The sequence below is a fragment of the Salmo salar genome, chromosome ssa10, assembly GCF_905237065.1.
Source record: "Salmo salar chromosome ssa10, Ssal_v3.1, whole genome shotgun sequence".
NCBI classification, from domain to species: Eukaryota; Metazoa; Chordata; class Actinopteri; order Salmoniformes; family Salmonidae; genus Salmo; species Salmo salar.
In genome coordinates this window covers 7920211-7943662 of record NC_059451.1, presented here as the reverse complement: position 1 = coordinate 7943662, position 23452 = coordinate 7920211, and the positions used below count along the sequence as shown (strand labels likewise).

Sequence of the window (23452 nt, the reverse complement as noted above, 5' to 3'; positions counted from 1 at the left end):
ATACACCTACAGAATAGCTGTGAAACCATGGCAGTTTTTTAATCGTGGGGGATCTAAAGAGTGTGATGTAGACTTCATCAGTACTCTGTAGCACTCAGCATCAGGCCACTGCAAATTAGATGTATGGGTGGGTGGGGGGGGGGGGGGGGGCAATTAGACTGTATAGCAGGACTACTCAGTGCTGGTCCCAGAGGACTGCTGTCTCCAGATTTTGGTTCCAGTCAGTTATTCAGCCACCGACCAAACTGATTTAGCCCTCTTTTCTCAGCTCTGATATTATTAATGATTTGAGAGGGGCTGAAGTGTCAGTCAATGGCCACTTGTACTTGATTTGGCTGGACAGTGAAATTCAGCCTTGATGGAGGTACTCTTCATACCGGAGCACCTAAAGTCTAGGTAGACAAATGTTGCATACATTTCTGTGTGAAATAACAACGTGCACATATCAGTGTCTCTGGTGATAGTGGCCGAAAAGTCACTTCACTGCTCAAATCAGACAATACAGAGCATCCTACAGTTCCATCATAAACTGCCATTTATTAGTATCAAACCACTGCTACAAAAATTACATCAAACATGATGAAAATTAACTTGCATACGTGCTATACACAATGTAAGCTTTAAAGTAATTAAAGTACATGATTTTTTTTGTTGTTGACAAATATCAATATATATCAATGCCACTTAAAGCCATATATGTCATTCCAGTGATCTAGAGCCTATAAATATACAACTATATCCCTGGTGGCTAAAGGACCTTCATACACATTTGAGTAAAGATAACCATTTCAAATTTCTCATCACAGAATTTTCTAAATGATGATTTGAGGATGAAATAAATTGCCACATTTTTTAATCTCTACACAAATATTTTTTGTTATGGTGTAACCATCTACTCCACATAATCATCAACATCGTTGTAAAAAAAAAGGATATAATGAAATAAACATATGTACAGAGAGAAAGATATATAAGACAGGGAAATGCTGCACCTCATATTTCGAAGACCCCAGTATCAGAGATTATTGGGAAATAGACTTGCGAATTGGAAATTCGTGACAGGCACACAAAAAAGTATATATTTTAGTGATTAGTACACGATTTTCAATCACAGATAAAGATAGTAGGTTACTTAAGACAAATAAAATAGGAAGGAGGTTGGTCGGGCGTATGTCTAGCAAGCCAAAGGTTGCGTGTTTGAATTTCATCACCGACAACCTTTGGATTTGAACTAATTTGCAACTACTTAGTGTGTTAGCTAACCCTTCCCCTAACCTTAACCCTTTAAGCTAACTCCCAACCTTAACCCTAACCTTAACCCTTAACTACTTAGCTAGCATGTTACCTAACCTCTAGCCCTAGCCCCTAAACCTAACTCTAACCTTAACTCCTAACCCTAACCGTAACCCCTAGCCTAGCTAACGTTAGCCACCTAGCTAGTCTAGCTAACGTTAGCCACCTAGCTAGTCTAGCTAATATTAGCCACAACAAATTGGAATTCGTATAATGCACACAAATGCGTTATGAAGAAGATTGTGTAATACACATTTAATATGTTGTGATGAAAATCTTGTAATACACACAAAAAAGTGTATTTTTTGTGTGCATGTCACGAATTTTGAATAAATAATGATAGTGTGTTGATTTTGAAAGGTTGCCTGGGTGAAAAGCAAATCATTGTCTACTCTGTGCTTCATTCCATAGAAACTAATGGCTCAGTGAAATGTCATAAATTGTTCCCTCTTACACTCAACATCATGTGGTAGTTGGTTATGATTAAATCAATGATTTAAAGATCATCCTGGCAAGAACTCAGGATTTGCCATGTCATTCAGTATGAAACAATAAAATGTGCCATCGGAGGCACAATAACAAAAAAACTAATTGGATTGTACTGTATTTAGTTTCATAGTGATATTTTTTATACAACACCCTGCTTGGTCCTTTTTGAAACTGACAATTGCTCTCAAAGTTTACATAAAAACATTTCTCACTGTGCGATTCAGTCATCAACTGCACATGGAGACTCTCTATGATTAGATAGCTTGCTTTAAAATGTAGCATTATCGGAGTCTCTGCATCAGTGCCTTGCTAACTTATTTTCCAGCTCAGTGAAAGTATTGAGGGAGAGATTGACAAATACTTCATAGTATGCCTTTTAAAGCCACACGTTCCACTTTTTAGCAGCTATTGTACTGCCGAAAAGGATACTATCAACAGCGAGATACATTCACGCCAGTCACAAATAAAAAATTGACAATTTGAAAAGTTCAAGACAGATGCTGCAAACCAGATATATATATTTTTTACATGACTATTTTCCACCACACAATGCTGTATGAAGACTTGCCTGACGATCAGTTATCAAAAATGTAGAAGGGGTCTGTGGCTCGGGTTGACAGGGGCGAGGAGAGCTCTTGCCTGCTGTGCTACAAGCGTATTCACTGAGTTGAATGTGAGTACTTTAAAAACACAGAGGTTTTTACTCAGTATGCTGCTCAGGGAGTGGACACAGAGGGCCCGAGCAGGCAGCACCTCCAGCGTTTGACAAAATCGCCCAGTAAAAATTGACAAAGGCACAGGAAGGATTTTATTAACCGCAGGGTCAGAGGAATCGCCTCTCTCAAAACGGCTCTGGCCATTCTCCATTCACTCAGCCAACAGATGCCTTTGTGAAGAGCCAGGCAAAAGCAAGAGAGAAAAAGGCCGGACAGCATCCTAATCATCTCGATAAACCACAGCATATCCTCTCATACTGCCAATCAAGCAATAGCAAGTTGTTCGAGGACAGGAAATAAACTGTTTTCAATACTCAAAGCCTGAGTAACAGTCACCAATGTAAATTCTCAAATTTTGACATAGCATAAACAGGTTTCAAATAACTCTTCCAGGTCATTTAGTCTAAGTATGATTGTATAACCGGCGCCAGTGTGCTAGGTTAGCATAAAAGCTTTGCCTCCCTGAACTTGCCTCTGACTGGGCTTGAACCAGCATCCTCTACCTCGCCAACACACGTGACCGCCCGCATGACAAAATATAAACTGTTCTAGCTATACAAAAGATGCGCCATCGGAGACATTTCAAGCTAGCTGTGGAGTGAGGTTATGGTATGTCCTTAACTCTGTTACGCATGTTTTACAAGACAATAGTAGAGTTACAAACGAAGCTGTTTTAATTACTATTGTGTGTGTTGATGAGATAACAATCGGGAGTGGCCACGCACTTCGGTTTTGGCACTGTGATTCAATGGAATCTTACATTAGCTACTGAGTTTTACATTAAATTGACAGTTCACTCCAAAATGTAAGTTTGTCATATGTTGAGATTAGTCCACGTCCCAGACCATGTACCTTGTAGAGCCATCTGTAAGCCCCAACTCCAAATTAATGGAAAAGAAAGGCATATGGCTGGATCTACACAACAGATGACATGGGAAATTGACTCATCTTGACATTATTCTACTTTTGGGGTCTGAAAACTTCACTAATTGTAGAGAGAGTCTGATAAATGACTAACACGTCAAATACTTTTCTATCCATTGGCAGCTGGTATGAAGAGTTTTGTCTGCTTGAACGGCAATAGCTCAGATACACAATAAAATGACCCCAGGAATTGATTTAACATCGCTCAGAGATGCACACCAACGATATAACATAAAAAAATGGGCATATCTTTCCTGAGGTCTGAGTATTGTGCAGTAATTTTTTTATTAGACAAGTCAGTTAAGAGCAAATTTTTATTTTACAATGGCCTACCCCGGCCAAACCCTCCCCTAACCCGGACGACGCTGGGCCAATTGTGCACCGCCCTATGGGACTCCTGATCACGGCCAGGATCGAACCAGGGTCTGTAGTGACACCACTAGCACTGAGATGCAGTGCCTTAGACCGCTGCGCCACTCGGGAGCTATGAAGGTGTAATCAGTAATCAAATTATAAAGATTCAATAAAAACACACTTAAATAAGGTTTGCCCATACTCTCATTGAGTTCCTATAACGATGTGAATTGATTTTTGCTGAGGATGCTTTAGACTAACTGAGTGTTGTTTTACTGTATTTTGCTTGGAATGTAACTATTACACTATCTACAAGAAATAAACTGTTTTCACAGCATACTGCAATGAAATGCTGTATGAAGCCTGATCATGTTTTATTTTTTTTTTACATTTTACCACATAAACCCAATACAAGCAAATAGTTGGAGACAAAATGGGGGAAATTATCCACATCGGATCAAATGATCTTAACCTGCATGTAGCACATTGCTTGTATTATTGAAAAGCTTAATATGACTGGTGATATTTAAGCGATAACATACAGCGAATTCAAGATATGGAATGATTAAGCAATCATGAATCTTTTGATATTGTTGAAATACATATGCCCTGTAAATGACCCTTCTCCAAGGGCCTTATCTAGAGGTGCAATAATTGTTTTATAAATGAGGCTAGGATATGGTATTTAACGTATTATTTAAATACTTTAAAGGCACATTCAGTACATTACTTGTTCCCCTTGTGGACTCATTTGACAGCTGTTGTTTCATTATTCAAAACAATGCCTTCTATTCTGTATTCAAAGCATTGCACATTTAAATTGAGGGATTATCACAATATCAGGTGAGTTGAAGAGCACTCTTTGAAGTCGTCCCCAATACTGCAGTGGTAAAACTCAAGGGAAAATTCAGAGCTTGGCCTGGTCGTAATTGCATGAATACTTAAATATCCTCTTATCTGAAATGTGAAAGCTGAATGATTTTCTGTTAACAGCTAGCACAGAGACAGGTCACCTTATTCACAGGGGGATAACCTCTGCAGATGTGTGCCAGGGCCTCATTTTTGACAAAGTGAGGAATGAACATGGTTCATTCCTCTTTTGAAGCCTAATAAACACAACCTTGGTTTTCAAATATACTCTGATTTGGATTATCCTCTGTTGAAATTACAACTGTTGTTGTGACCCACCTCTTAAAGTTAGAGTGGAAAAGTCATGTTAATTTATCTCTTTGTCAAAAAAGAAACCATGTTCCTTCCTGTCCAATAAGAAACACTCAATTTAGTTTTCCATTGCAAAACATTTTAAAGCATTTTTTCTGTTGTGTGCCCTAATGAACATGACCCAGGTATGTTAGTCTAATTTAAACAGCACAAGCTTTTTACCCAAATGCATCCTGGATTGGTATAGTGGACTGTGGCACAGTGGTGTCCGCATCAAACACTGTCTAGGAAACATCTCAATAGATGGAGGGGGGGACTCATTATTATTTTGTTGTTTACCTGTGGTACAGACAGCTATATCGGTCCGCTAATACAGCACTACTTTTGTGAAGAAAAAAAATGTGTGTTCACACGTGGCAAGTGTTTGCACATTCACTCAAAATATGCACCCAGGGGGGTCCCAGGACCGAGTTTGGAAAACCCTGTTCTAGATAACTTGAAACAGTCTAACCAGGTATTGTATCCTGAAATTGCCTAGGCTAGCTATTTCTAGCCAACTTCATTCACCAATTAGCTTCAGCTGGCTGGTGTGGGACTGTGGCAGAGTTGGTTTGACTTTGGATAGCCTATCTTTGGGGCTAGTTAGGGACTGTCAAGAAATTACACAATGTAAATGGGACAATATTTTTATGTTGCACACCTTTTAGTCTCACCTTTTAGTCTCTTATGCTTTCAATAATTGTATATGAATTTCTACAATTTTTTGTTGGTTTGAGGTTAAGTTATTGAAATTTGGAGCTATTGAAATGCCCCATAGGGATATCGAATGTCAAACCAAATTGGCCATAGGCCAGCTGCACTCTGAATTGATGATTACTTGAGTGCTGCCAGCTGTGGGCAGGATTGAAATAAACCCAACCCAAGGAAAACTGTTAAGGTAACCTTCATTCCATTACATAACATTTTTCCCTATCATCTCGCAAATCTCGGTTTTGGACAAGACTGACTTTATGACCAAAATTATCCTATTTAATCAAATCGATACCGCATAGGTGTTTTTAAAAGGAGTAGTTGGTTTTTAGGGGCAGTTGCTCTTTAACTCAAATGTGTAATTTTAAGTCTGTTAACATCAGGAAACATCAGGAAATTGCAAATAATAGTGACTATATAAATGGTCTTGGTTAATGCCAAATTGTATAATCAAAATAATGAAAACACAGTACATTTTACATGATGAAATAATTCCATGTTCTGAGCTGCTTAGACAGGCAACCAACACACTCCATGCTGTCACCAATGTGCCACTCTTACTAAGACTTGAAAATAGCAACACAGTATTGTCACATAAATACTCAAGTTAGATTCAAACAAAACACAAATGGATGTAGCCTGGTGAGTTTTAGTATGCAATGCTCTTTTTTTGTCATAGAGCTGAAACATTCTTAAAACTGGTTTTACCCATAAAAGTATTGATTATTTGTAAACTGGCCACCTTAAAACACAGGTTAATTTTGACATGCAGCACAATCATACTCTCTGCACATCATCAAACAAGTGTGTGAAAACTAAACTACACACCGGCTCTACCAATAAGATCAAAAGGAATCCTATTTTCTCCAAATATACACACAATTTACTCATTTCTATAATACTGTTATATTGGTTCACACCACCTCAGTTTCAAAAAGTAGATAATTAGATTGCAAACATCTCTTTTTTAATCTATTGTTTTGACAAGAATCAACAACAGTGATGGCATCTAAATTAATTGACAACATTATAAACTATGCCATACTGTGCTTCATTGAAATAATTTCACATATCCAGATTCACGTTTTAAATCGTTTTTTTGTTGTTGTTTTTTTACAGTGTTTTCACAAAGGAAGATAATAAATATATTTCTGACCCATTTTGCATCATACTTACATTTAAACAAGATTATATGGTGCAGTATTTTCATATACCACCAAACAGGCTGAAAACAATTCCAGTACAAACAAAATAATAAAAACAGAAAATTAATCAAACAAAAATGTCTTCACTATATATTTTAAAAACAAAACACTACACAATCAAAAATAACAGCAAGTACAGTATTTGTGCTTTCAGATTTATATCTCGATGGCTATGTTGTCTCCGGTTTTATAGTACACGTTTTGTTCATTAGACCAATCTGTGTTTTAAGAAGTTGGCAGACATAATTCCCTTGTCCTGTGGAAGATATGATTCATAAAACTCAAACTGAAACACATCATAATGCATAAATCCTCTTTATCCTCCATTTACCAATCCCATCTTAGTTATTTAAAAGTTTGATCTTAAATTACAAGGCTAATGTTATTTGTAAATTTCGGGATGGAAAATATTTGCATCTGTCTAGAACCATAGTTAGTCAGTGTTAAATGTTGTCTTAAACTTTACTATATTGGAAGATCTTTACTAATACCTAAGTATCCCTTCATCAGAGGTCTTCCTCTTCATGTTCAGTACCTCTGTAAACTTGTAAACGCATCTCTCTCAAACCATAGAAATTCAAATGAAAAACTGTAAACTTGTACTTTCTTGTCCTCAGAGAGGAAAACTGTCTTCCCTTCAGTATTGAAAATGAGTGAGCTGTTTTCTGATGAAATGGTAATTATGTAAATTATATTACCCCCCAGACTACAGTATCTTACCAGTACTAACGTAAACACTTGCTACTCTGTTCACTGCCTGGTCAAATATGAGTGTCAAGTATATATCATACATTTAGGACCCATGCCTGGAAAGAAAGATTACTATTCCAATAGTCAAAAGAGGAAAAATTATTTGGGACAGATGATGAAAGGCTCTGCATTCAAATAGAATATGGCCAAGATCAAATATGTCTGAAATGTTCCCTTTCCAATGTCTATTGTGCAGCATTTCAGCTATTGTATTATTATACTAGCACATCTCAAAATATGTCATCATTCTACCATGCTCTAACCTTAATTTGTAATGAATGGTATCTAAAATGATGCTTTCCTTTTTAACCCTGTATACTTTCAATACTGGCCACAACATTAGTATGGAAATGATGCATTGATGTATTGAGGGACACACAATGGCATCTTTTGAGCCATTTACAAAAACTGAGATGAAAATGTCAATTTCCGCATCACCACCTCCTGGTGAGAGAATAATAAAATAACAAATTTCGGAGCTTTCATGGTCTTTGAAAGGGGACAATGAGCACTGATTCACAAAGTGGACAATCAAAATAAAAAAACGAACGATTTTTAAGTATTTACATGATGAGAAATTCCACAGAAATAAAACGATCATCCCCACATAAGTAATGCTGATTATATCCCACACTGCTTTCAACAAACTGTACCAGATTTGATCCAGACATGAGCATTGTCAAAGGATTCATAAATGCTTGAAGGGCTCTTTACAGTCATTGTGTATGGCTGCCCTTCCACTAGTACACACTGATGAAGGAGGAGAGAGCCAGGATCAGGTACCGACAGGCCAGCAGGACTTCCGCTCTTCCTGTACTCCCATACGGCGCAGTGTTTGGCGCTGCGGGCAGGAAACAAGAGACACACTGATTAGTATGATTGCACTTTCACCACACCACACCTCTTTTTCAGTCATTTTGTTCAGTCATTTGTTTCAGTCGTTAGCAAACCACCAATAACTACTACCGTTTACCTAAGCTCTTATGAAGATTGTGAGTCAGATGACAAACAAATCCATTCTGTTCCAAGAAACAATGTTCTTGCTGTGTTAAGACACTGCATTTTGACATCTCAATTCATGTTTAAACCATATTCCTTCCCTCTACTGAGTCCTTTTATATATGTGGAAACATACGTGTGACTCTCATATTGACACAGTGGGTAAAAGAGGTAACAGGGAATGAGGAGAGGAGGAAAGGAAGCAACTAATTCTACTTGAATGTGGCGTTTGAATGTGCTAGTCAGACACAGCTGTGCTCTCTGCTTTCTAAGGAAATTATGATCCTGACCAGTGGAAAGAACCCAAAATAGCCAGACTACAGTATGTTACCAGTACAAACGTAAACACTCGCTACTCTGTTCACTGGCTGGCCAAAAACAAGTGTCAAGTATATATCACACATTTAGGACCCCTGCCTGAAAAGAAAGATGACTAATCTAATAGTCAAAAGAGGAAAAATACTTTGGGAAAGACACATGTTATGAGGGTGTGATGAAGGGCTCTGCATTTAAATAGAATATGGCCAAGATCAAATACACTCTTAAAAGGCTGCATTTCGACATCTCAATGAATGTTTCAACCATATTCCTTCCCTCTATCGAGTCCTTTCATGTATGTGGAAACATACGTGTGACTGATATTGACACTGTAGGTAAAATAGGCAACAAGGGAAGAAGGAGAGGAGGGAAGGAAGCAACAAATGCTACATGAATGTGGTATTTGAATGTGTTAGTCAGATGCAGCTGTGCCATCTGCTGTTTCCAAGGAAATTCTGATCCTGACCAGTGGACACTAGTACACTGGTGCTTCATGAGCAAACACATCTCTCTGGTCTCTGGAGAGATGCTTCAGAGCAGGAGGGAATGGAAAGGCTTTCATTTTGAGGGAGGGGGAGGATCACACACAGACTCACACACGTGCTACCCGGCAGGCTCAGCCCTACCTGGGGAAATCATGTGGAGCACAGCCCATCACAGTAGGGTGCCTCTATTTACACACCTATGTAATTAGTTAATGTAACTCCTCCAATGTGGACTTTGGTTTGCATATATATACTGCACTGGTGTATACGCAAGCAGTTACTTACTCTCTTACATACACACAAGCAAACACACATTGCAACAACTTCTACAAATGTCTTCAGATTTGTCCACATACATCTGTATTTTATATGTTGAGGATCAACATCATGTTGAGCTATTGTCAATTTATTTTGTGTTTGAATTCAATAAGATTCCTGTAATGGATTATATATCTTAGTGTCATGTGGTGAGTTGCTTAATGACAGGAAAGTGTAGTACATATTTCAGTTTGTTGGTGTTCACATAACAACTTGGTGGTGACAGTTATTTTTGTGAATTACAGAAATTTGACAGCAAATGTGAAAAGCTACACATCCCATTTCAGCCTGCTATTTTTCCTGAATTTTCCTCTGGTATTATGCTTGTTGTTTACCTATTACTGTGAAAACTGTACTCTCCAACAAATGGAAAGCAAAAAAAGAAAGGTTTGAATAGAGGAGAGAAATTGTGCAAATTGTGATGGGGTTTGTAAGATGCATGAGCAGGCTGTGGACTGCAGCCTCTCTCTTTCTCACTTTGCTCCAATCCATAGCGGAGGATAATGACACAGTTTTCCTGGGCTGCTAGAGCCGAGATGGTTACCATGGCAACAGCTCATGTCCTGCATGGCCCTATTGCCGGAGCTTGAGTGTGCATTGTGTAGCCATGCTAACAAAATAATTCGGGGGCCATATAAGCAGATCCTCTTCCCCTTCTCGGCTATAGGATTCCTTATCCGAGCTGTGGACATGGCATGGCATGGCATGGCTGCTGGGTCAAAAGCACAATCAGTGTAATCTCCTGTACAATTTTCTTTTTATCCTCTTTTTTTAAGCACATGTGCATAATAATATCTATCCTGAGTGTTTTTTCTGGTCTACAGTCAAGTGTGCCAACAAACACCATAGCCTTCTCTAGCAGAAGTAATTAAAGAGAGTCTATATTACCTGCTTCTTAGCAGTGCTTTATTTTGTGCTTGTTTAATATCCCCCTGCGCTTTTTCTAAACCGGGCATCCATTGTTTTGACTGTGTGGGTTGCAACTTGCCATTTTAATTAACTCCCCAACCAGGATCTGCCTCGAACACGATTCCTCTCAGCTTTTAACATGAAGGGAATGGGAGGGAGGGATGGAGAGGGGAGGGGGAAAGGAAGAGGGAGAGAGAGAGAGATATAATTGTGCATGTACATCAGCAAACCTACAATGAAGCACTAGAATCCAAGACAATATATCACACAGAAAACAAGGCGATGAGACAAGCCTGTTCAGAGAAAAGCGCTTTCCAAAAGGAAATAGGCTAGTGGCAAGGCATCCACATTTTTTAGATACCCATACCTGAGGTAGAACAAAACACAACCGTGATTTTTTTTTTTCAATCTCTAATTTTTCAATCTCCCATTAATGAAAAGGATGGTTATGAAAACAAAAAAAATTGTACTGCAAAACTGGTTAAAAGTGGTTACATTTATAGCTATTGTGACACACCCTCTAAACTCAAAACATCCAGAATGATGCCAGGCTGGAGGGGTGGTGGGCCACATAAGCTCATGTAACCCAATATTGCAAGCTCTGATTTTGGCAAAAATGAGGAATACAAGTAGTCAATTGTCTGTCCTACATACACAAACTGAACAACATTAGGATATCTTAATGCATCTTAGAAATATAGACCTGTAAGCACAGAGATAAAATATACGGACAGTTTTGGTAGCTAGACAACTTTCTTAGTCAAAGTTGCTCTCATTTAGTGCTGTATGGTCCTGCCTGACAAGAATACATATAGTTACATGTCTTTTGATGTTGTGCTATTGTTATCGACTCTAAAATTAAATCAAATGAAATTGTATTTGTCACATGCGCCGAATACATAAAAAAATTAAGGAGAGCCGCACACTCTAGGAGCTCAGATGCAAAAATATTTATGTCCAACGTTTCGACAGACAAGCTGTTTTCATCAGGGTATAATGACAAACACTGCGGGATGACTCATTTATATAGTGTCAAAAGACACACAGGTGTCTGTAATCATGGCCGGGTGTGGGCTGAAATCATTGCTTAATTCTCATATATTAAAATAGTATACAAAAAACATAAATGGATAGCTTCCGATCATAGATACAATTTGGCTACATAAGCCTACAAACATTTACAATAGCAAAATCACAATAATCACAAGAATGGCTTCAGATCAAAGTCTACGATGAGACCGAAGGGAGCAAGGGTCTTTAAATTAAAGATTCAGGCAGCCTCTCGTTTTAACAATAAATTGTTGAGGTCACCCCATCTCCTAGGGAGGGTGACATGTTCGATGCCAATATAACGTAGAGACGATATCTTCCAAAAAGTGGGCCGCAACTGGGCAAGTCGAGTTTTTGCACCTAATGGTGCTCGATGCTCGGAGATACGTACTTTTAATTCACGCTTTGTTTTACCCACATAATTTTTACCACAAGAACAAGTTATGAGATAAATAACTGCCTTAGTGGAGCACGTGATAACACCTTTGATTGGGATCTGTTTCCCTGTTTGGGGGTGTTTGAAGGATCTACATTTATAAGTGCCATTCCATTGAGCACAGCCGTTCCACTTGTAGTTTCCATCCAGTAGGGGCGCAAATACACATTGTGCAGGGATATTTTGGGGTGGTAAATCAGAGTTTACCTGTTGATCTCTGAGGTTTCTTCCCCGCGAGAATACGACCAAGGGAAGATCCGAAAACACATTACCGATACTATCATCGGATCTTAGAACGTGCCAATGTTTGTGAACAATTCCTTTAATTTGTTCAGAGCACTTTGAATAGTGGGTAGTTAGAATACAAGAATGCTTATTTGTGCGAGACTGACCTTGAAAAAGGTCATGTCTCATTTTGTTTTGCATTTTCTCAATGGCAGTATTAATCTGACCATTTTTGTACCCCCTTTTTTTATTTTCTTTGCGTCTCAGCCATATTTCTGTCAAAATCTGATTGTTTTTTTTACAAATTCTTTTGATTCGACAGAATTGGCTGAAGGCAAATTGTTTTTCAAGGGAAGTGGGTGACAACTATCAGCCCTCAACAAACTGTTATGATCAGTAGGTTTCCTGTAAAGATCAGTGTATAGAACATTATCTTCACACAAGATCAGAAGATCAAGAAAACTGATTTGACGTGTATCAGATTGCATAGTAAATCTCAGATGCTCAGAACTGGAGTTAAGAAAATCATGGAACGCTTGGAGCTGTTTTGCATTTCGCTTCTACGTTATATTGGCATCGAACATGTCACCCTCCCTAGGATAGGGGGTTACCTCGACAATGTATTGTTAAAACGAGAAGCTGCCTGGATCTTTAATTTAAAGACCCTTGCTCCCTTCGGTCTCAACATAGACTTTGATCTGAAGCCATTCTGGTGATTATTGTGATTTTGCTGTTGTAAATGTTTGTAGGCTTATGTAGCCAAATTGTATCTATGATCGGGAGCTTCCATTTATGTTTATTGTATACTATTTTAATATATGAGAATTAACCAATGATATCAGCCCACACCCGGCCATGATTAGACACCTGTGTGTCTTTTGACACTATATAAATGAGTCATCCCGCAGTGTTTGTCATTATACCCTGATGAAGACAGCTTGTCTGTCGAAATATTGGACATAAATATTTTTGCATCTGAGCTCCTAGAGTGTGTGGACCTCCTTTATTTTTTTAAGAGTTCCACTCCGCTAGCCAGCGCCTTGCCTAAATAGGTGTGCGTTTCTTTCGCCTCTAGACATGCGCCGAATACAACAGCTGTAGACCTTACAGTGAAATGCTTACTTACAAGCCCTTAACCAACAATGCTTTAAGAAGTTAGAAAAAAATAAATACATAAAAATAGATAAGTAAAAAATTTAAAATAAAAGAAACAATGAATTAAATACCAGCACCTAAAATAACAAGCAAGGCTATATACAGGGGGCAGCGGTAGAGAGTCAATGTGCGGGGGCACAGTTTAGTTGAGGCAGTTGAGGTAATATGTACATGTAGGTAGAGTTAAAGTGACTATGCATAGATTATGAACAGAGCGTAGCAGCAGCGTAAAAGAGTGGCATGGGTAGCCCTTTGATTAGCTGTTCAGGAGTCTTATGGCTTGGGGGTAGAAGCTGTGAAGAAGCCTTTTGGACATAGACTTGGCGCTCCGCGTGCGGTAGCAGAGAGGACAGTCTATGACTAGGGTGGCTAGAGACTTTGACAATTTTTAGGGCCTTCCTCTGACACTGCCTGATATAGAGGTCCTGGATGGCAGGAAGTTTGGCCCCAGTGATGTACTGGGACGTACGCACTACCCTCTGTAGGGCCTTGCGGTCAGAGCCCGAGCAATTGCCATACCAGGCAGTGATGCGACCAGTTGATGATCTCGCTGGTGCAGCTGTAGAACCTTTTGAGGATCTGAGGACCCATGCCAAATCTTTTCAGTCTCCTGAGGGGGAATAGGCTTTGTCGTGCCCTCTTCACGACTGTCTTAATGTGTTTGGACCATGATAGTTTGTTGGTGATGTGGACAACAAGGAACTTGAAGCTCTCAACCTTTTCCACTACAGCCCTGTTGATGAGAATGGGGGAGTGCTCAGTCCTCCTTTTCCTGTAGTACGCAATCATCTCCTTTGTCTTGATCACGTTGAGGGAGATATTGTTGTCCTGGCACCACATGACCTCCTCCCTATTAGCTGTCTCATCGTTGTCGGTGATCAGGCCTACCACTGTTGTGTCATCGGCAAACTTGATGATGGTGTTGGAGTCATGCCTGGCCATGCAGTCATGAGTGAACAGGGAGTACAGGAGGGGACTGAGCATGCACCCCTGAGGGGCCCCCTGTTGAGGATCAGCGTGGCGGATGTGTTGTTCCCTACCCTTACCACCTGGGGGCGGACCATCAGGAAGTCCAGGATCCAGTTGCAGAGGGAGGTGTTTAGTCCCAGGGTCCTTAGCTTATTGATGAGCTTTGAGGGCACTATGGTGTTGAACGCTGAGCTGTAGTCAATGAATAGCATTCTCACATAGGTGTTCCTTTTGTCCAGGTGGGAAAGGGAAGTGTTGAGTGCAATAGAGATTGCATCATCTGTGGATCTGTTTGGGGCGGTATGCAAAATGAAATGGGTCTAGGGTTTCTGGGATAATGGTGTTGATGTGAGCCATGACCAGCCTTTCGAAGCACTTCATGGCTACAGATGTGAGTGCTACGGGCAGGTTGCCTTTGTGTTCTTGGGCACAGGGACTATGATGGTCTGCTTGAAACATGTTGGTATTACAGACTCAGTCACAGACAGGTTGAAAATGTCAGTGAAGACACTTTCCAGTTGGTCAGCACGTGCTCGAGGTACATGCCCTTAAATCCATCTGGCCCTGCAGTCTTGTGAATGTTGACCTGTTTAACCTCTATGGGCTAGGTGGGACGCTTGCGTCCCACCTACGTAACAGCCACTGCCAGCCTGTGGCGCGATTTTCAAAACCTTAAAAATCCTATTACTTCAATTTCTCAAACATATGACTATTTTACAGCCATTTAAAGACAAGACTCTCGTTAATCTAACCACACTGTCCGATTTCAAAAAGGCTTTACAACGAAAGCAAAACATTAGATTATGTCAGCAGAGTACCAAGCCAGAAATAATCAGACACCCATTTTTCAAGCCAGCATATAATGTCACCAAAACCCAGAAGACAGCTAAATGCAGCACTCACCTTTGATGATCTTCATCAGATGACAACCCTAGGACATTATGTTATACAATACATGCATGTTTTGTTCAATCAAGTTCATATTTATATCAAAAACCAGCTTTTTACATTAGCATGTGACGTTCAGAACTAGCATACCCCCCGCAAACTTCCGGGGAATTCGCTAACATTTTACTAAATTACTCACGATAAACGTTCACAAAAAGCATAACAATTATTTTAAGAATTATAGATACAGATCTCCTCTATGCACTCGATATGTCCGATTTTAAAATAGCTTTTTGGTGAAAGCACATTTTGCAATATTCTAAGTACATAGCCCAGGCATCACGGGCTCGCTATTTAGACACCCGGCAAGTTTAGCACTCACCATAATCATATTTACTATTATAAAAGTTTGATTACCTTTTGTTGTCTTCGTCAGAATGCACACCCAGGACTGCTACTTCAATAACAAATGTTGGTTTGGTCCAAAATAATCCATCGTTATATCCGAATAGCGGCGTTTTGTTCGTGCGTTCCAGACACTATCCGAAATAGTAAAGAAGTGTCGCGCGCATGGCGCAATTCGTGACAATAAAATTCTAAATATTCCATTACCGTACTTCGAAGCATGTCAACCGCTGTTTAAAATAAATTTTTACGACATTTTTCTCGTAGAAAGCGATAATATTCCGACAGGGAATCTCCTTTTCGGCAAACAGAGGAAAAAATCCCAAAGGCGGGGGCGGTCGGGGTCACGCGCATAAGCCCAGTGTCCCTTGATCGGCCACTTGAGAAAGGCGATAATGTGTTTCAGCCTGGGGCTGGAATGACGACATTCTGTTTTTTCCCGGGCTCTGAGCGCCTATGGACGACGTGGGAAGTGTCACGTTAGAGCAGAGATCCTTAGTAAATGATAGAGATGGAAAAGAAGTTCAAGAAATGGTCAGACAGGCCACTTCCTGTAAAGGAATCTCTCAGGTTTTGACCTGCCATTTGAGTTCTGTTATACTCACAGACACCATTCAAACAGTTTTAGAAAATGTAGGGTGTTTTCTATCCATATGTAATAAGTATATGCATATTCTAGTTACTGGGTAGGAGTGGTAACCAGATTAAATCGGGTATGTTTTTTATCCAGCCGTGTCAATACTGCCCCCTAGCCCTAACAGGTTAAAGGTCTTACTCACATCAGCTACAGAGAGCGTGATCACACAGTCGTCCGGAACAGCTGGTGCTCTCAAGCATTCTTCAGTGTTACTTGCCTCGAAGCGAGCATAGAAGTAATTTAGCTCGTCTGGTAGGTTTGTGTCACTGGGCAGCTTGTGGCTGTGCTTCCCTTTGTAGTCTGTATTAGTTTCCAAGCCCTGCCACATCCGACGAGCATCCTAGCCGGTGTAGTACGATTCAATCTTAGTCCTGTATTGATGCTTTGTATGATGGTTCATCGGAGGGATTTCTTATAAGCTTCCGGGTTAGAGTCCCACTCCTTGAAAGCGGCAGCTCTACCCTTTAGCTCAGAGTGGATGTTGCCTGTAATCCATGGCTTCTGGTAGGGGTATGTACATACGGTCACTGTGAGGACGACGTCATCGATGCACTTATTGATGAAGCCAGTGACTGATGTGGTGTACTCCTCAATGCCATAGGAAGAATCCTGGAACATATTCCAGTCTGTGCTAGCAAAACAGTCCTGTAGCTCAGCATCTGCTTCATCTGACCACTTTCTTATTGATCGAGTCACTGGTGCTTCCTGCTTTAGTTTTTGCTTGTAAGCCGGAATCAGGAGGATAGAATTATGGTCAGATTTGCCAAATAGAGGGTGTATGAGAGCTTTGTACGCGTCTCTGTGTGGAGTAAAGGTGGTCTTGAGTTTTTTTCCCACAGGTTGCACATTTAACATGCTGATAGAAATGAGGTAGAACTGATTTCAGTTTCCCTGCATTAAAGTCCCCAGCCACTAGGAGGGCCGCCTCTGGATGAGCTATTTTTCTGTTTGCTTATGGCTGTATACAGGTCATTGAGTGCGGTCTTAGTGCCAGCATCGGTTTGCAGTGTTATATAGACATCAACGAAAAATATAGATGTAAACTCTGGTAACTCTGAAACATAAGATATTACAGTTTTTAATGTCCCGTTGGTAGGATATACGTGCTTGTGAATCGTCTATTTTATTATCGATTGATTGTAAATTGGCTAATAGGACCGATGGTAAAGGTAGATTACCCTCTCTGCGACGGATCCTTATAAGGCACCCGGACCGTCGTTCACAATACCTCTGTCTTTCCTCCTGCAAATGACAGTGATGAGGGCCTTGTCGGGTGTCTGGAGTAAATCCTTCTCATCCGACTCGTTGAAGAAGAAGAATTCCTCCAGTACGGGGTGAATAATCACTGCCTTGATATCAAGCTCTTTTCGGTCATAAGACACGGTGGAAGAAACATTATGTACAAAATAAGTTACAAATAACGCAAAAAAACATATTCAATAGCACAATTGGTTATGGGATCGTAAAGCGGCGGGCATCTTCTTCCGCGCCACTATCTAAGGAAAACAAGTGGGCTCAGACATTGAAATTAAATGTTTTGGGGTCCAAGGTTCCTTCATTTTATATCTTTAGCCCCTGCTCTTGTGATTTAGTCAGGGGGCCACTACAGATTATATTTGTGGCCACCCTGGATTTTGTTTCAAATCCATTATGGCGTCCAAAATACAATATCACTCATGCACATAACGACTGTTTTGGTGTAAATCTATTTTATTCAGAATCCAATATGGCCAACATAATTACATTCAAACACCATCGCCTGCATATAAATTGCCTGGTTTATTTTGTGTTGTGTTATTCGTCTTTAAAAGGGTTTCATACAACTTTTGGTATAACTAGGACTATGAGTGGCACTGCCATGCCCCTGTTGTGTTAAATAGCTGAAGCCAACTAGCGTTTCAAAGGGTGTTCATGTTTTTCAGGACAAAAGCACGTAGTAGCATAACCAAGTTATAGGAAAGCAACCTGTAATACAACAGTCAGCTACTCTAGTAGCGTATATGTACAGCTCTAACATTTCCCCTCTTTTCCTCACTGAAACTAAGTGTGCAAAGTTGATTCAAAGTCTTTGAGGTGGCCAAGACATCATTGTGTCCTAACACGGTGAGGAGACAAAGTAGCCATTCTTGAGCTCCGAGCTCCAACAATGCAGGACAAAGTGAAATAAAACAATAAAATATATAATAATAATAATATTACTGAACAGTTTACCAGACCAATGCATTAGTCACCACAACATGAGAGCTCATTCTTCACATGCGAGTCCAGTTCAGGTGTCACATGAGCTGGCCACCCATGGGTGGTAGCAAAATAGGTACATATGAGGACAATGAACGCCAGCTAAGGCCCACTAAGTTTATGGTATTTGTTGTCAATGATTGTCAGGTTGTGTTGGTTTATTATAGTGAGCACTTGCCTTATGTGTTTGTTATCATGTGTGGTTTCATCCACCCCATACATCACAATGTCACTGTGGCACCGTGAGAGGCATGGGCATAAGTGTGGCTGAAGGACTCAGCCACACTTGTGCAGCACCATGGACAGAGCCACCCACCACAGCACAGGAGACAGGTGCACTCACTTCAGCACCATGGACAGCGGCACTGGCTGCATGACAGTGGACTGTGGAAAGCTGCACTACCTTCAGAACCAGGCCAGCCGAAGATGGCAACACAGCTCTGCTCACCCAACACACCTGTGCAGGATTAATCAACTGACCGGCACAAGACCGCAGCCTGGACCTCACTCAAGTGGAGCAGTTAGGAAGGCACAGCGACAGTGCGCCTACTCTTACACTGTGTTTCTCTCTCCTTCCACAGTTTCCTCAGAATGAGAGTTATGGATGCAAGAGACTACAGGTGGCCACCATCTTTATCCACCCTCTTGCCTGAATGGCTTGTGGACTAGAATGCCAGAGACACTAAAAGCTAATGTAAAAGCATTTTGTTGTGTTTACTCATTGCCGTTGTGTAGTCGGGCACACCCACTCTTCCCGACATATGGTGGAAAATGCGTGCACCTGAGTAAACACAACATTCTTTTTAAATCTGTTTCTTTTTGCGCAAGAGTGGAACCATGTTTAATCGTGGAGTTGGAAACTTGAAAAACATGCTGGGACAACTCATAAATCTTCATGGAGTCAGTCAACAGACCTCCAATATCATAGCAGAAAAAAATGGCTGAAGCCACAAGGCAACTCTGTGGATGAGGTGATCGACAAAGTTGTCCTGGATCAGTTCATGAGAGGCCTTCCCTATGTTCTGCACAAATCAGCCACCAAACAATGCCCTAAGTCTTACCAGGACATGATTCAGCTAGTGGAAAAGTTGGAGGCCTCAAAAGATGCACTTAACCTGTTAGGGCTAGGGGGCAGTATTGACACGGCCGGATAAAAAACGTACCCGATTAATCTGGTTACTACTCCTGCCCAGTAACTAGAATATGCATATAATTATTGGCTTTGGATAGAAAACACCCTAAAGTTTCTAAAACTGTTTGAATGGTGTCTGTGAGTATAACAGAACTCATATGGCAGGCCAAAACCTGAGAAGATTCCATGCAGGAAGTGGCCTGTCTGACAAGTTGTTGTTCATCTTGGCTCTTTTTATTGAAGACTGAGGATCTTTGCTATAACGTGACACTTCCTACGGCTCCCATAGGCTTTCAGAGCCTGGGAAAAAGCTGAATGATATCGAGGCAGCCTCTGGCTGAAACACATTATCGCGTTTGGTAAGTGGCCGATCAGAGTACTATGGGCTTAGGCGCGTGCACAAGTCGACCCCGTGCTTTATTTTCTTTCCTCTTTTTACCTAAACGCAGATTCCCGGTCGGAATATTATCGCTTTTTTACGAGAAAAATTGCATAAAAATTGATTTTAAACAGCGGTTGACATGCTTCGAAGTACGGTAATGGAATATTTAGACAATTTTTGTCACGAAATGCGCCATGCTCGTCACCCTTATTTACCCTTTCGGATAGTGTCTTGAACGCACGAACAAAACGCTGCTATTTGGATATAACAATGGATTATTTGAGACCAAACCAACATTTGTTATTGAAGTAGAAGTCCTGGGAGTGCATTCTGACGAAGAACAGCAAAGGTAATAACATTTTTCTTATAGTAAATCTGACTTTGGTGAGTGCTAAACTTGCTGGGTGTCTAAATAGCTAGCCCTGTGATGCCGGGCTATCTACTGAGAATATTGGCAAATGTGCTTTCACCGAAAAGCTATTTTAAAATCGGACATATCGAGTGCATAGAGGAGTTCTGTATCTATAATTCTTAAGATAATTGTTATGCTTTTTTGTGAACGTTTATCGTGAGTAATTTAGTAAATTCACTGGCAGTGTTCGGTGGGAATGCTAGTCACATGCTAATGTAAAAAGCTGGTTTTTGATATAAATATGTACTTGATTGAACAAAACATGCATGTATTGTATAACATAATGTCCTAGGGTTGTCATCTGATGAAGATCATCAAAGGTTAGTGCTGCATTTAGCTGTGGTTTGGATTTATGTGACATTATATGCTAGCTTGAAAAATGGGTGTCTGATTATTTCTGGCTGGGTACTCTGCTGACATAATCTAATGTTTTGCTTTCGTTGTAAAGCCTTTTTGAAATCGGACAGTGTGGTTAGATTAACGAGAGTCTTGTCTTTAAAATGGTGTAAAATAGTCATATGTTTGAAAAATTGAATTTTTGCATTTTTGAGGTATTTGAATATCGCGCCACGGGATTACACTGGCTGTTGAGTAGGTGGGACGCAAGCGTCCCACCTAGCCCATAGAGGTTAAGTTAACAAACAGGAACAACCTCCACCTATATAACACAACATTTTAACTCAAGAAAATATGAGCTTCTGAAAACAACCGCTTACTTCCCAGCCAGAGAGAAGCGACAAAATGTTGGCTGGTGCGGAAAATGTGGTGCCAAAGGAGACCATACTCATTAGTGTTGACTAACAGATGAGCCAATGACTACAAACCCAAGGGTGGCTGGCCAACCCTCTCATACCAGGGATTGCCACCTGCCAGACCTGAGGGAGGGGGGAAGTGAGGTACCCACTTGCCAGTATCTAGTGCAGGTGGGCTCCCATAACCTAATGGCTCTCTTGGATTCTGGCAATTCCATCACCCTGATATGCCCAGAATGGATTCCTGTAGGGTCTCTTCAAAACCACAACACCCTACCCCTCACCTGTATCCATGGGGACATCTGGGACATACCGACAGCTTGCATCCGTCTCAACACTGATTGTGGGGCACGAACGGTCATTGCAGAGAAAATGCAGAATTTATAACCCCTCTGCTCCTAGGTCGAAACTGCCTGTGATTTGACACGGTCTTTGAGGCTGCTGGGGTAAGCAAAAAATGCCTTTCGCACTACCTCTGTTCTTCACCACACTCATAGACCCAAGCCTTTGCTGCCTGTTCAGAAGGGGCGACATACTAAAAACTGTTCTTGCAGCAGAGGTAAGTGAAGGTGCTGCTGGGTGATGCGGCACAACCAGACCAGCCTGATGACAGCGGAGATCCCGCTGATGTGGAAGGTGAGCCTCCCTCTACTTATCAATTACTTAGCAGTTCTGTTGCAGAGTCTATTCGGCGTGCCCAACTGAGAGACCAAAACCTCCCAAGTGCCTTAGCCTCTTACATCTAGACGTTCCGCTAGCGGAACACCTGCTCCAATATCCAATGATGGGCGTGGCGCGAAATACAAACTCCTCTAAAATCAGAAAACTTCCATTTTTCAAACATATGACTATTTTACACCATTTTAAAGACAAGACTCTCGTTAATCTAACCACACTGTCCGATTTCAAAAAGGCTTTACAGCGAAAGCAAAACATTAGATTATGTCAGCAGAGTACCCAGCCAGAAATAATCAGACACCCATTTTTCAAGCTAGCATATAATGTCACAAAAAACAAAACCACAGCTAAATGCAGCACTAACCTTTGATGATCTTCATCAGATGACAACCCTAGGACATTATGTTATACAATACATGCATGTTTTGTTCAATCAAGTTCATATTTATATCAAAAACCAGCTTTTTACATTAGCATGTGACGTTCAGAACTAGCATACCCCCCGCAAACATCCAGTGAATTTACTAAATTACTCACGATAAACGTTCACAAAAAAACATAACAATTATTTTAAGAATTATAGATACAGAACTCCTCTATGCACTCGATATGTCCGATTTTAAAATAGCTTTTCGGTGAAAGCACATTTTGCAATATTCTCAGTAGATAGCCCAGCCATCACGGCTAGCCATTTAGACACCGACCAAGTTTAGCCCTGACCAAACTCCGATTTACTATTACAAAAGTTTGATTACCTTTGTTGTCTTCGTCAGAATGCACTCCCAGGACTGCTACTTCAATAACAAATATTGGTTTGGTCCAAAATAATCCATCGTTATATCCAAATAGCGTTTTGTTCGTGCGTTCAAGACACTATCCGAAGTGTAAATAAGGGTCACGAGCATGGCGCAATTCGTGACAAAAGATTTCTAAATATTCCATTACCGTACTTCGAAGCATGTCAACCGCTGTTTAAAATCAATTTTTATGCCATTTTTTCGTAAAAAAGCGATAATATTCCGACTGGGAATCTGCGTTTAGGTAAACAGACGAAAGAAAACAAAGCATGAGGTCGACTCGGGCACGCGCCTGAGTCTCACAGTACTGTAACCAGCCACTACCCAAACGCGCTACTTTTTTTCAGCCAGAGCCTGCAAAGCCACGATTCAGCTTTTTGCCGCCTTCTGAGAGCCCATGGGAGCCGTAGGAAGTGTCACGTAACAGCAGAGATCCTCTGTAATAGGTAGAGATAATCAAGAAGGGCAAGAAATTGTCAGACAGGGCACTTCCTGCATGGAATCTTCTCAGGTTTTGGCCTGCCAAATGAGTTCTGTTATACTCACAGACACCATTCAAACCGTTTTAGAAACTTTGGAGTGTTTTCTATCCAAAGCTAATAATTATATGCATAGTCTAGTTTCT

At 40.6% G+C, this 23452-nt stretch overlaps 1 protein-coding gene across 2 annotated transcripts in view; it reads right to left on the bottom strand.

Annotated features, from left to right (window-relative positions):
* Window positions 1–512: 512 nt before the first annotated feature.
* negr1 (neuronal growth regulator 1) overlaps window positions 513–23452 on the bottom strand; it is a 449973-nt gene continuing 427033 nt past the window's right edge. For both annotated transcript variants that reach the window (XM_014215672.2, XM_014215673.2), the window contains one exon: window positions 513–8483. In XM_014215672.2, coding sequence (XP_014071147.1) covers window positions 8383–8483 — 101 coding nt within the window. In that variant the 3' untranslated portion in view covers window positions 513–8382. The remainder of the gene's footprint in view (window positions 8484–23452) is intronic.